This window comes from Cynocephalus volans, chromosome 11, assembly GCF_027409185.1.
Source record: "Cynocephalus volans isolate mCynVol1 chromosome 11, mCynVol1.pri, whole genome shotgun sequence".
NCBI classification, from domain to species: Eukaryota; Metazoa; Chordata; class Mammalia; order Dermoptera; family Cynocephalidae; genus Cynocephalus; species Cynocephalus volans.
The window spans coordinates 58,071,223-58,083,674 of record NC_084470.1 but is presented as its reverse complement, the minus strand read 5'-3'; the positions used below and the strand labels follow the sequence as shown (position 1 = coordinate 58,083,674).

Below are 12,452 nucleotides of genomic sequence, written 5' to 3'. Positions count from 1 at the left end.
TTCTACATCAGTCTAGTCAGAACAGAGTAAGTGGTTACTTGGAAAAAAATGTAGATGAAAGGAAAAACCGTATGACTCATGAGTCATATAATATTGTAAGGTACTACTGAAGGATTTTTAGAAATTTATTTTCCTGAAGTTCATAGTGTTAGAAGTTTAAGATGGGGATTGATTGTAGAACTTACCATGGTATCATTTTATCAATCAGGAAACTGAGTTCCAGAAGTTAGGTATTTTGTCCCAGGCCACATAACCTATTATATTGTTCTGACACTAAGGTATTTTTATGAGAGAGATAATAGAACATGGTGTTTTAAGAGCTCAGATGGAACTCAGTGCAAATCCAAGCTTTGCCTCTAATTAGGTATATAACTAGGCAGCTTACTAAAACTCTGTTTGACCTAGTTTGCTGATTTGGAAAGCTGGAGAGACTAATACAGACAGTCTCTAACTTACGGTGGTTTGGATTTTCAACTTTATGATGGTGCAAAGGTCATATGAATACAGTACAAACCGTACTTTGAGTACCCATATAATAATTCTGTTTTTCACTTTCAGTACAGTATCTAATGAATTACATGAGATAGTCAAAACTTTATTATTTGTGTTAGATGACTTTGCCAACTTTAGACTAATGTAAGTGTTCTGAGCATATTTAAGGTAGGGTAAGTTAAATTATGATGTTCAATAGGTTAGGTGTATTAAGTGCTTTTTCCATTTAAATGATATTTTTAATTTATGACGGGTTTATTGGCATGTAACGCCATTGTAAGTCAAGGAGCATGTGTTACCAGCATTGCTTTACCATGCTGGGAGGATTAAATGAGATCATATATATGTGAGGTGTTCATCATAGTGCCTGGTATAAACAGTTGTTAGCTATCACATATTGTTCTAGCATACTTTCTCAAGAGATTTCTTTCAAAGATTTCTGGATAAAGGATGTACAGTGTCAGTATTTAGCTTTTTTTTTTTTTTAATAACAATATGTATGGACTTTTACCACACTTTAGAAAACACTATTCTGCTTGACATAGATTTTCTAAACCATCAGTGTGTTAATTTACCCTTCTTGAGAGTATCTCAACACAGTAAAAGCCATATACAACAAACCCACTGCCAGTATCATGCAAGAACAGGAACAAAACAAGGATGCCCACTCTCACCACTCTTATTTAACATAGTTTTGGAAGTACTAGCCAGAGCTATAAAGGGCATCCAGATTGGAAAAGATGAAATCAGACTGTCCCGGTTTGCAGATGACGTGATCCTATATATAGAAAAATATGCAGACTCTGCCAAAAAACTTAGAGCTGATAAACAATTTCAGTAAAGTTTCAGGGTACAAAATCAAAATGCAAAAATCAGCTTCAGTGTTTTTATACTCCAGTACTCCAATAACAGAAGCAGAAAAAGAAATCAAGAAAGCTAGCACATTTACAGTAGTCACCAAAAAAATAAAATACCTAGGAATAAACTTAACCAAGGATGTAAAAGATCTCTACAACGAGAACCAGAAAAGATGGAAAGACATTCCATGCTCTTGGATTGGAAGAATTAACATTGTGGAAATGTCTGTACTGCCCAAAAGGATCTACAGATTGAGTGCAAACCCTATCAAAATACCAATGACATTCTCCACAGAATTAGAAAAAACAGTTTTAACATTCATATGGAACAACAAAAGACCCTAAATAGCCAAAGCAATCCTGGAAAAAAAAAAAAAAAAAAGCCAGAGGCATTACATTACCTGATTTGAAATTATACTGCCAAGCTATAATAACCAAAACAGCACAGTACTAGCATAAAACAGACACTTGGATCAATGGAACAGAATAGAAAACCTGGAAATCAACTGATGTTTGACAAAGGCACAAATAACATATGCTGAGGAAACATACGTTGAAGAGGACTGCCTCTTCAATAAATGGTGCTGAGAAAACTAGACATCCATATGTAGAAAAATGAAACTAGACCTGTACTTCACCCTGTGACCCAAATCAACTCAAAATGGATTCAAGTCTTAAATATAAGACCTGAAACTGCTATAAATCTCCTAAAAAAAAAATTTCAGGGAAATACTTCAGGATGTAGAACTGGTCAAAGACTTTTTGAATAAGACCCCAAAAGCACAAGCAACAAAAGAAAAAATAAATGGGATTACATCAGACCAAAAAACCTCTGCACAGCAAAAGAAACCATTAACGGAATGAAAAGACAACCTACAGAATGGGAAAAAATATTTGCTAACCACACATCTGGCAAGGGATTAATATCCGTAATATACAAGTACTCAAACAACTTAACAGTAAAAAAACAAGTAACGTGGTTAAAAAATGGGCAAAGGATCTGAACTGACATTTCTCAAAGGAAGCATAAAGGGCCAGCAGACACATGAAAAAATGTGCAGCATCACTGAGCATCAGGAAAATGCAAATCAAAACCACACAGAGGTATTACCTCACCCCAGTTAGACTGGCTGTTATCAAAGATAATAAATGCTGACGAGGATGTGGAGAAAGGGGAACTGTTGTTGGGACTGTAAATTAGTGCAGCCATTATGGAAAACAGTATGGAGATTTCTCAAACAACCACAGATAGTACTGCCATATGATCTATCCCACTGCTGGGTATATACCCAAAAGAATGGAAATCATCATCGAAGAGATACCTGCACTCCCATGTTTATCACAGTTCTATTTACAACAGGCAAGAGTTGGAACCAATCTAAATATCCATTGGTGGACAACTGGTTAAGGAAAACGTGGTATATATACTCAATGGAATACAACTCTGCCATAAAAAATAATGAAATTCTGCCATTTGCAGCAATGTGGATGAACTTAGAGAAAATTATGTTAAGTGAAATAAGCCAGGCACAGAAAGAGAAATACCACATGTCCTCACTCATAAGTGGGAGCTAAAAAAAATAAATAAAAAGAAAAAGGTAAAACAATCACAATAGTACATGGAACATTCCAAAGGATAGAACAGAACTGAGGTTACCAGACGTGGGACAGGGGGAGTTTGAGGGGGGGCTAGTGAAAAATTGGTAAAGGGCCACAAAAAAAGATTACATTGTGTAATGTTGAATATGTTAATGATCCTAATTTGAGCATCACATATTGCACACAACTATTGATGCAGTACCCCACAGATACGTACAATTATGTTTCAGTAAAAAATGATTTACTCTTTAACACAGTCATTTTCTTTCTCTGGTAAACTTGACACTTCATGTGCTTTGTTTATACACTCTTACCATACTATATGCATTCAGGAATCTTTCCAGGTTATATTATTGGAAGTCTTATCTCTTTGACAGGGAATTAATTTTGGCGGGGGAGGGTAGGGGCTGGCTGGTAACAGCCCTGGACCTTGGTGTTATCAACACCATGCTCTAACCAACTGAGCTAACTGACCAGCCTACTGGGTATTAATTTTGTGTTTGTATATATTACTACAGTTTTCAAGAGAGAGGAGTCATGTAGTAGATACATGAAAAGTATCTGAAAGGTATCTTGAATGACCGATTTGGTAACCCCTTTTTTTTTTTTTTTTTTTTGTCTTTTTCGTGACCGGCTCTTAGCCAGTGAGTGCACCGGTCATTCCTATATAGGATCCGAACCCGCGGCGGGAGCGTCGCTGCGCTCCCAGCGCCGCACTCTCCCGAGTGCGCCACGGGCTCGGCCTGGTAACCCCTTTTTTAAAGCAACAGAGCAGTGCGGAGCTTAGATTGACAGAATATTTTTATTAGGAAGTTCTTATTGTCTTGCAGTGATTGCCACATTGTTTCTTGTTTTTAGAGTGTTGTAGGAAGGCATCATAGTTGTAATTTCTACTCTCTTGGTTCTTATGATAGTAACTTAGTGGTTCTTGGCCTGGCATGTTCATGGCCATTGTAACCAGTTCCTTCCCCTCTCCCCTGCCCCAGATTTGAGATGTGAAGAGTAGTTCCACTCAGAGAGTAATTGTCTAGTGCCAAATTCCAGTTGTGCCCTCCCTGAGTGAGTAATGTTGGATAAAATGGAATATTATATAGGCTAAGTCTGTGGTTTAAGTATCAGTCTGTATCTGTTCATCTACATCTATCCAACACTTCATTTTATTGGTTCTTCCTGAGGAGCATTAACTAAAAGAAAAGAAGTGGCCATATAAAGGACTGGGAAGAACCCAGCATCTGACTCTCACTTCGCCAACTGTCCTGCCCCCCGACCTTGGCTATCCCTGAAAGGTCTGAAAGGTCACGTATATTTGATGGTGCTAGGTGATTGGTCCTTGTAAATGTTGCTCTTTCATCATTACTTAGAGTGGTGTTGATTGCATAAATGTAGAAACATCCTTTGTTCCTAAAGCAATGTCTGTCTTTGGCTCTGTGCTGTTAAGTGTTTTTATTAGTGATTTTCATGAAGGTAAAGGTGATATGATTATCGAATTTAAAGGTCTTGGCTATCTGAATCTCAGTTTAAGCCAAGTAATTGAGGCTTTTTGTCCTTGTTTACTCAGTAAATGAAATGGAATAAAAATTAGAAATGGTTAAGTTGCAACTCTCGTATCATTACTACTATTAAGTTTAATAAGTTTTACGCAGTTGAAGCTTTGAGAATAATAAATCAGCTTTTTTTCTTTTGAATTCTTTAAATGCTTAAGTGTTTTATTATTTATGTAGATATTCATGTTTTGTTGTGGTTGTAGGTTCATGTGAAATGGATTTTGGACACTGACATTTTCAATGAATGGATGAATGAGGAGGATTACGAGGTGGACGAGAACAGGAAACCTGTGAGTTTTCGTCAGCGAATTTCAACAAAGAACGAAGAGGTATTTTGTTTGGCACTATTTCTCACTACTAGATGTTTCTTCTTTCTTGGTCTAAATGTTATCAAATCTTCATCAATAAGCTGTCACATACAAGTCAAAGTGTGTCAGCCACCAAGTACATGTAAGAGTTCCTAAGTGGTCGTAACAACCATCTCAGGAGCTGGCATCCCCCCAAAAAGGGCATGTAAATCTTAAAGGGTCATTAAGATTTAAAGGGGCTCATGCAGTCTGGCCGTTGAACAGCTGATTTTATCCACTAGATCAGAGTTTTAATTTTGAATACCAAATATTACCACAGCATAATTTAATTTAGTTATTAAATTTCCTGGGGAAAACTTGTCTATTTATATTTTTTAATAACTCAGTTAATGCACAGAAAGTAGTTAGTACAAAGTATAGGCCTTAAAAGTCTCACAGTTCCAGTTTAGTCCTTTCTAGGGTGGGGAACTTGACATTTAATACGCTTTAATCCTTTAAGAAATTCAACCACTTAAATATTTATCCATGCTTCCTTATAAGTCACAACTTGTGAGGTAGGTGAGTCACTAGAAGAAAACTTTAGAAAGAGACCTGTGATTCTAAAGTTCTTTTCACTGGAGACACTTAAAATTTTTGGTTTTTGCATTATTTTTTTTCGAAAAATCTTTGAGACAGAGATACTGTTTGAACCATTAACATAGAAAGTGCAATTCTTTCATATATATTTTTAGTCCTGTGACTTTCCTACTGAAACTTGTCACACTATGTATGTGAGGGTACATACATTTACCCTCATATACCCTTGGAAAAATGAATTAAAAGAGAATATGAATCTTTCCATGAGATTTTTGAAATACACTCATTCATATATTGTTTATTTTTAAGAAAAATATTTTAAAGTGGAGTATGTTTCATATTTTTTCATTTTTTGTCTTTATTTGTTTTGGAAATTGATTCTTTAAATTTTTTTTATATTTGTTTTCCCTTAATACATTTTAAACCACATCTTTTATATTATTAGGAATATTCTAGTCTCCATATTACATGATTAAACTGGCCTGTTCACACCCACCCTGTTTAGATTTAGATAGTTTATTCAGTTCTTTTAGGGGGATTATATAAAAATTGATTTATTATCTCTTTTTAAAAAATTAACTTCATATTTACTCTACAACTGAAAGGTGTATATAGTTTAGATTTTCTTCAAAAGTGCTCTTACAGACCTGTAAGATACTTAAGATTCCCAATTTGATGCTACAGAGCTACTGAAAGGAAGCACAGGTGCAAGAAATATGAGGGTAACAGATAAAATTAATGTTTAATTTGTATTTTGATCTCTTGATTTTTTTCTTTTTTCCACTGAACCCCAGATGCTTTTACCTATCTAATATTTTGGATCATTTTAGGTGTTTTTTCTTTGTTATAGTCTATTTTATTAAATCAGTAATTATGTACAGTTGATTTTGGGGATTTCTTTTTTTTTTTTTTTTTTTTTGGCAGCTGGGAATGGGATCTTAACCCTCAATCTTGGTGTTACAACATCACACTCTAAACAACTGAGCTAACTGGCCACCCCCCCCCCCCAGGTTGACATTTGTACTCATATATTGGTCTTGTATCTTGCAACTTTTCTGAACTTCTTTGTAGCTCTAATAGTGTTTTTTTTGTGTGTGAGAATTCAGTAGTGTTTTCTATGTATAAGATTTGGTCATCTGTACATAGAAATAGTTTTACTTCTATGGGTTGGATTTGAAATGATGTTACAATCTTATTTAACAACTTTTGTGCCATGAAGTATCTCTTCGATCCCTTTTACCAATTAATTTAAAGGTACTTTCTATAATGGTACATTTTCATAGGATCATTTGGCCTGTCTTTGTATTTCATCAGTTTAATAGCATGTGTTTCATAATTTTTCAGTAGTTATTGAAAATGCTTTTCCTACCTGGAAGCACAGAGGGTGAGCAATAATAGCTTTAGTTGTACAGGGTTTAGGCATGTCTGTAATACAGCATAGTTTGAGTACCTGTGGGATGGTGCTGGTAATTCCATTGGTGATGCATCACTTGAAAGGTCAGGGAAGGTCTCTTCATTGCTGGTGGTCTTAGATGCTTAATGATGTGGCTTTCATTTTCTTTGAACTATCTTTGTTTGTGGAAACTCACCTTTGGACAAGGGTTTATAAAAACTGAGGAGTCAGCAAAGCTGGCTGATACTTATTTTCATTTACTTCTTCCTAGCCAGTCAGAAGTCCAGAGAGAAGAGATAGAAAAGCATCAGCTAATGCTCGAAAGAGGAAACATTCTCCTTCACCTCCCCCTGCCACACCCACAGAATCACGAAAGAAGAGCGGGAAAAAAGGGTAAGAACTACAACTATATAAAAGGCATTAAAATAAATTCCAAAGGACTTTCCAGACTTTTACATCTACATTGGAAATTTTGTTGAAAGTAAGTCATACTTTTTTTTGTTTTGTTTTTGTTTTTGTTTTTGTTTTTTTTAAAGATGACCGGTAAGGGGATCTTAACCCTTGACTTGGTGTTGTCAGCACCACGCTCACCCAGTGAGCTAACCGGCCATCCCTATATGGGATCTGAACCCGTGGCCTTGGCATTATCAGAATCACACTCTCCCGAGTGAGCCACGGGCCGGCCCAGAAAGTAAGTCATACTTTGACTTGGTTGGAAGTCTTTTGCTTTGATAGCTTGTCTTTTTATGCATTGTTATCTTATAGGCATCTTATGTTGTATTTATAAAAAGGAACCTTTAATACAATATTTTTTCTGTACATATATATCAAGAATCGTGGCTGGTAAGGAGTTTAAGAAATGATATGCACCATGGTGTCTCTCATTTTACCAACTATCTCATTTGTGATTCAGTTGATTCATAGACGAGATGAGCTTGTGGCCGTTTGATGTTCTGCAAAGCATGACAGCATAGTGCCTTCTTCAGAGCAATATGTTTGTACTTACTGAGCCATGCTTGAGTGAGGATTGTAGTTTCTACTGAATAGGTTATTGTGGTGATAAAATGAGACTGTAAAGCCCTTGCATAGTTCCTTGCCTGAAGTACATACTTAGTAAGTGGTAGGTAATACTTAATCATTTATTACATATTAAGTAGATACTTAATAATTTTAGGTTTGCCTAGCTCAAAATATTTTTTATATAATTTTGCAGAGGTTATATTTCAGTCTTAAGTGAGAAAATGACAGTTTGCAAAATTTTCATGTAATAGTAAATTTGTTAAATTTCTGGCTGTTGACTGGACTGTAAAGATCTACCTGGCATTTTCTCTCCTGCAGCTTTATTTTTATGTATGTATGTATGTATGTATGTATGTATGTATGTATATATGTGTATGTATGTATGTCATACTGGTAATATGCTGATGTCAGTGTTGTAACAAGGTTTACAGGGGGCACTTCTCACACGATAGCTTGAAAACACAGTCATTACGCTTATGAATTCCAATAGGTCTCCTGTAGCTTTCTTATACAGACTTTCCTCTTTAGCCAAATTGCTATTTCTTTCTGCAGATCATGCCTTGAATATTGTTATTTCCTGGAGGGTAGAGTTTCCAGAAGCATTCTTAATCGTGCATAGAATCCTTTAGGGAAGTTTACAAACCTTTTAGTTTTATATAAAGTATTAGTAAGCCAGTCATAGTCATAAAGAAAATTTTGTTATTTTGTTGAGCCACATGTATTGTGACATAAAAATTGAAACTGTAAAAGTCGGTTTTTCTTTAGGTGTTATTGGGAGGAACCTTATTTCTTTAATTTCTAATCTGAATCTTGATGTTTCATGAGATCTTTGTGAGGAAAGCCATATCAAATTTTCCAAATGTTCCCAGGCCTGAAATCAGAAGTGCTCCTGTTCCCATTCAGGAACTAAAAGGGGCTGCAGAACATTAGTACTTATTGAACCAAGATGTGATGTCCAGGAGGTTCACACTGGTGGCATTTTCCCTCTACTCTGAACTTAAAGCCTTGAGTTTCCTAAAATATATGTATGCATATACTTTAATTGAATACATTTGCCTTTGCCATCTAATGACCAGGCTCTATCTAATTTTAAGTTTCTCCTTGGAGTCCTGTATTTTACCTAAATGTGTTAAAATCTGTTTTCCTAACTTTTGTTTTACTCATCTTCCCTGTATCTTTTTTTTAGTATTTTATCTCCCTCCTTGCCACCTTTAGTTTTATAGGCTTTTAAAAAATCATCATGTAATTTTTATTTGAAAAAAAAATTTTACCCTCTGTACCTCACTCTAACTAACCTATGCCAATATGTTGTCCCTCAAAGAGAACTTTGAGCATTCTCTCTGCAGTACAGGACTCAGTTTGGTCCAGCATGCTGTTTCAGTCAGTTTTTTACTCCATTCCACTCTCACTTGATAATGCTCCCTACATTACTTCCCACTACTTCCCAAACAATTTAATTTTTTTTCTTATGCCTTTATGCCTTTGCTCTTCATCCTGAGACATTGTCTACCTATTACGGAATTGTTACATAATTCTTAATGTTCAGCTTAACTGTTACCTTCAGTCTTTATTGACTCTTTCTCTATGATGTATTTTCTTGGTACTTTTATTAATTTCTTTGTATTGAAATGTAGTACATTTATTATATTTCTCTGTATTGGTATGCATCACATTATGTGAGGTAGGTGATAATTTCTGTCCTGTATTTCTTATAACTCTTCAAGGTAAGGTATCATACTCATTTTTGTGTGAACCTTTTGGCATGTGTTAGTTTTAAAAGTAAATTTGATTGAATTGTTGGTGAAAGAGCAAAGGCTATTTTTATAAAAAAAGAATTAGTATCATACTAAGTGATTCTACTTTATCGTTCCTGATATTTGGATGACACAAAGAGCCAGGAAAGTACATTGTACATACTTTCAGAAAATTTCTTATATAAGTGATTGTTTATAATCTGAGAGAGAATATGCTATATTTCCTTAGTGTTTTTTTTTTTATTATTATTATTACATTAATTTAAGGCCCTTCTAGGATACTGTCTGCAATTTTTGCAGTAGGGTTTCTGTGCCCATTTCTTATGCCCAGTAACTTTTATTTTTATTATTTTGGCTGTTTAGATATAATTTGAGAAATGTGCCTAGTTTGATTATTATTTGTCTTTTTAAATGATTCTGAGCTTAGAGTCTAACAGTAATGAAGTTATAGCCTCAGAAATTGTTTAGTATAAGCAGCTGTAATCAGTCTTGTTTATATTTTACATATCTTGTTTGTTTTAGCCAAGCTAGTCTTTATGGGAAACGCAGAAGTCAGAAAGAGGAAGATGAGCAAGAAGATCTTACCAAGGACATGGAAGACCCAACACCTGTACCCAATATAGAGGAAGTGGTACTCCCCAAAAATGGTTTGTATTCTTCTGCATAAGAGTGTTAGACATAATTTAGTCATTCTCAGCAGTGCCATGAGATGATTCATTTCTTGTTCTGGGTCCACAGTTCTCAACTTTCAAATATGAATAGATTCCCCTTATTAAGGTTATCTTTTTGTTTTTAAGGTTAACTTTTTTGAAATTCCCTCTCCTAATCATTCGGTGTGCTTTTGGTATTCATTTATTGAGAAAACACACTGTGACCAAATGTTCTTTCTAAATTTAATAATGCTTTAATATTAATGTTTTTTTAATTGCAACAGAATTAATATTCATATGAAAAGTGGAGTACACATCTATTTGCAATATATTTTACTAGGTATTGCTTCATGTGAATTTCATAGGTTAAATGTGATGAACCTTAATTATTGGTGATGTAAGTTCTAGCCTAACTTCTATTCAGTGTAATGAAGCTCAAAGTGTATTTAAACATTTATTAAAAAGTTTTTAAATTGATTATTAAATGTTTGTGTCTTCAGTGAGGCTGTGATCAAATTTTTAAAAATAAGCCACAGCATACTCCTGAAGGAAAAGACATATGACAGGCATTTATTATATTAATTTAGACCCCATCTCAACTTATCTTTATGGGAGTAGCTCATAAATAAGAGATGACATACATCAAATGGTGAATTATACCTCTCATACTAAGCATCCAGCTTTACAGGGCAAAATTTTATTGGGGGGCTAGAAACTGAAACTTGAGAATCTGAAGAGTATAAGTCATTAAAGTTGCTAATAGTTTTTTGTTTTTGTTTTTTATCTCTGCTGAGATAAAATTAGAGGAGAAAACACAATTTCATCAGGTTATTAGAAGCTGAATTACAGTTTTTTCAAAACTTAGTCTGAGATGAAGAAGGATTGTGCTAAGATACTCTATAAGATATCTCTTACCTTTTGTATTTTATTATTTTTATTGGCAAAAAAAATCATGAAAAAGAAAACATAGTCTAGGATTTAAATTAAAGTGTATACTAAGCGTTAGAACTATTCTTCCTGTTCTGAATCTGGGCAATGACAGAAAAGAGTTTTTAGAAAGAGCCTAGGAAAACTAGAACACCATTAACCATCTAGAATTTTTGAGAAATTTCTAAAATATAGGAAGCTATCTGGACCTAATTAATATAAAAGTGGGATGCATTACAAATACACAGGAAACCTATAGTTCAGAACAAAAGGAGAAGACTTTGTGGTTTAGGAGGCACTAGACCCTGAGCAATTGATAAAAGAATGAAGATAGGGCACTGATGGCATGTATTAGGGTAATTAAGAACAATACTGGGAGAAGCTAGGCTTATCAGATTTGTCTCTGTATTTTGCACTGGCCTGCTGTGTGGTGTTTGGTCATAGGCTAAAGCACTAAAAATAAGCAAAGTGACAGCAATGCAAGGGAAATACTTCAAGAAATTCTCAACTTGAGGATGGAGAGAGACAGGACAGGAAAACTAATAAGCAGGAGAATTAGTAGTTGAAGAAACGAATGAGCACAAAGATGAGTTCCTTAGAATAAGTATAATATGTATCTTGAGGGCAATTTTAAGAGGATGTTGTATCCATGAAAACATAAAGTAGACATATACTAATATTATATTTACTTATCAAAATAACAGCAAATACTTAGAAAATAGGCTAAATTGTAGAATAAACACAGCAGAAGAGATTGATTTAAAGAATATGAAGATCTGAAGGAAAATGAAGGAGAACACATATTAAAGATGGAGGCACTCTTGCTCTCCAGGACTTAGACTGTGTCAGCAGAAAATGCAAAAAGACTGGGTCAGCAAGAATTCTCAAGGCTTAACCACAAACCACAGACTTCCTATTGAGTTGCCTAGGAGATGGAGAGGCATGGGAGGAGCTCACAGCTGGCTAAAACATATATAATACATGCCTGTAGACAATAAAGTTGCTTAGTGCGTGCGCTAAATCCCAGAACTTTGTGTCTGGTTTCTGGTTGCCCACCTCCCTAGGTGGCAGCCCCTAGCTCAAGGCGTGCCCTGAGCAGCTCACCTCACTGCGCTCTCTTGGCAGGGCCAGGGCTACATGTGGCCCTGCTCACTGGGGGACTCCTGACAGAGGCTACGTGTAGTTCTGCCTCCTGAGACCCCCAGGACCAAGAGAAATGTGCAGAGATCTAGGTAAGAAATTTTAATATAACGTAAGGCAAAAGGACAAAAATGTAAAATAGGAGGAAAACTTGATATGGAAGAATTTACTATATTCTTGAGTGAAGTTGAG

General features: G+C 35.2%; 1 protein-coding gene and 1 pseudogene across 8 annotated transcripts in view; one reads left to right on the top strand and one right to left on the bottom strand.

Moving 5' to 3' along the window:
• The window catches only part of SMARCC1 (SWI/SNF related, matrix associated, actin dependent regulator of chromatin subfamily c member 1), a 195,822-nt gene that overhangs the window by 75,624 nt on the left and 107,746 nt on the right, over positions 1–12,452 (top strand). For all 8 annotated transcript variants that reach the window (XR_010024852.1, XM_063113542.1, XM_063113541.1 and 5 more), the window contains exons 9-11: positions 4,696–4,821; positions 7,041–7,162; positions 10,066–10,190. Coding sequence is in view for 7 of the 8 variants with exons in the window: in XM_063113542.1 (XP_062969612.1) it covers positions 4,696–4,821; positions 7,041–7,162; positions 10,066–10,190 (373 nt within the window). In the remaining variant the exon portion in view is untranslated. The remainder of the gene's footprint in view (positions 1–4,695; positions 4,822–7,040; positions 7,163–10,065; positions 10,191–12,452) is intronic.
• Positions 8,173–8,282, bottom strand: LOC134391453 (small nucleolar RNA U13; annotated as a pseudogene).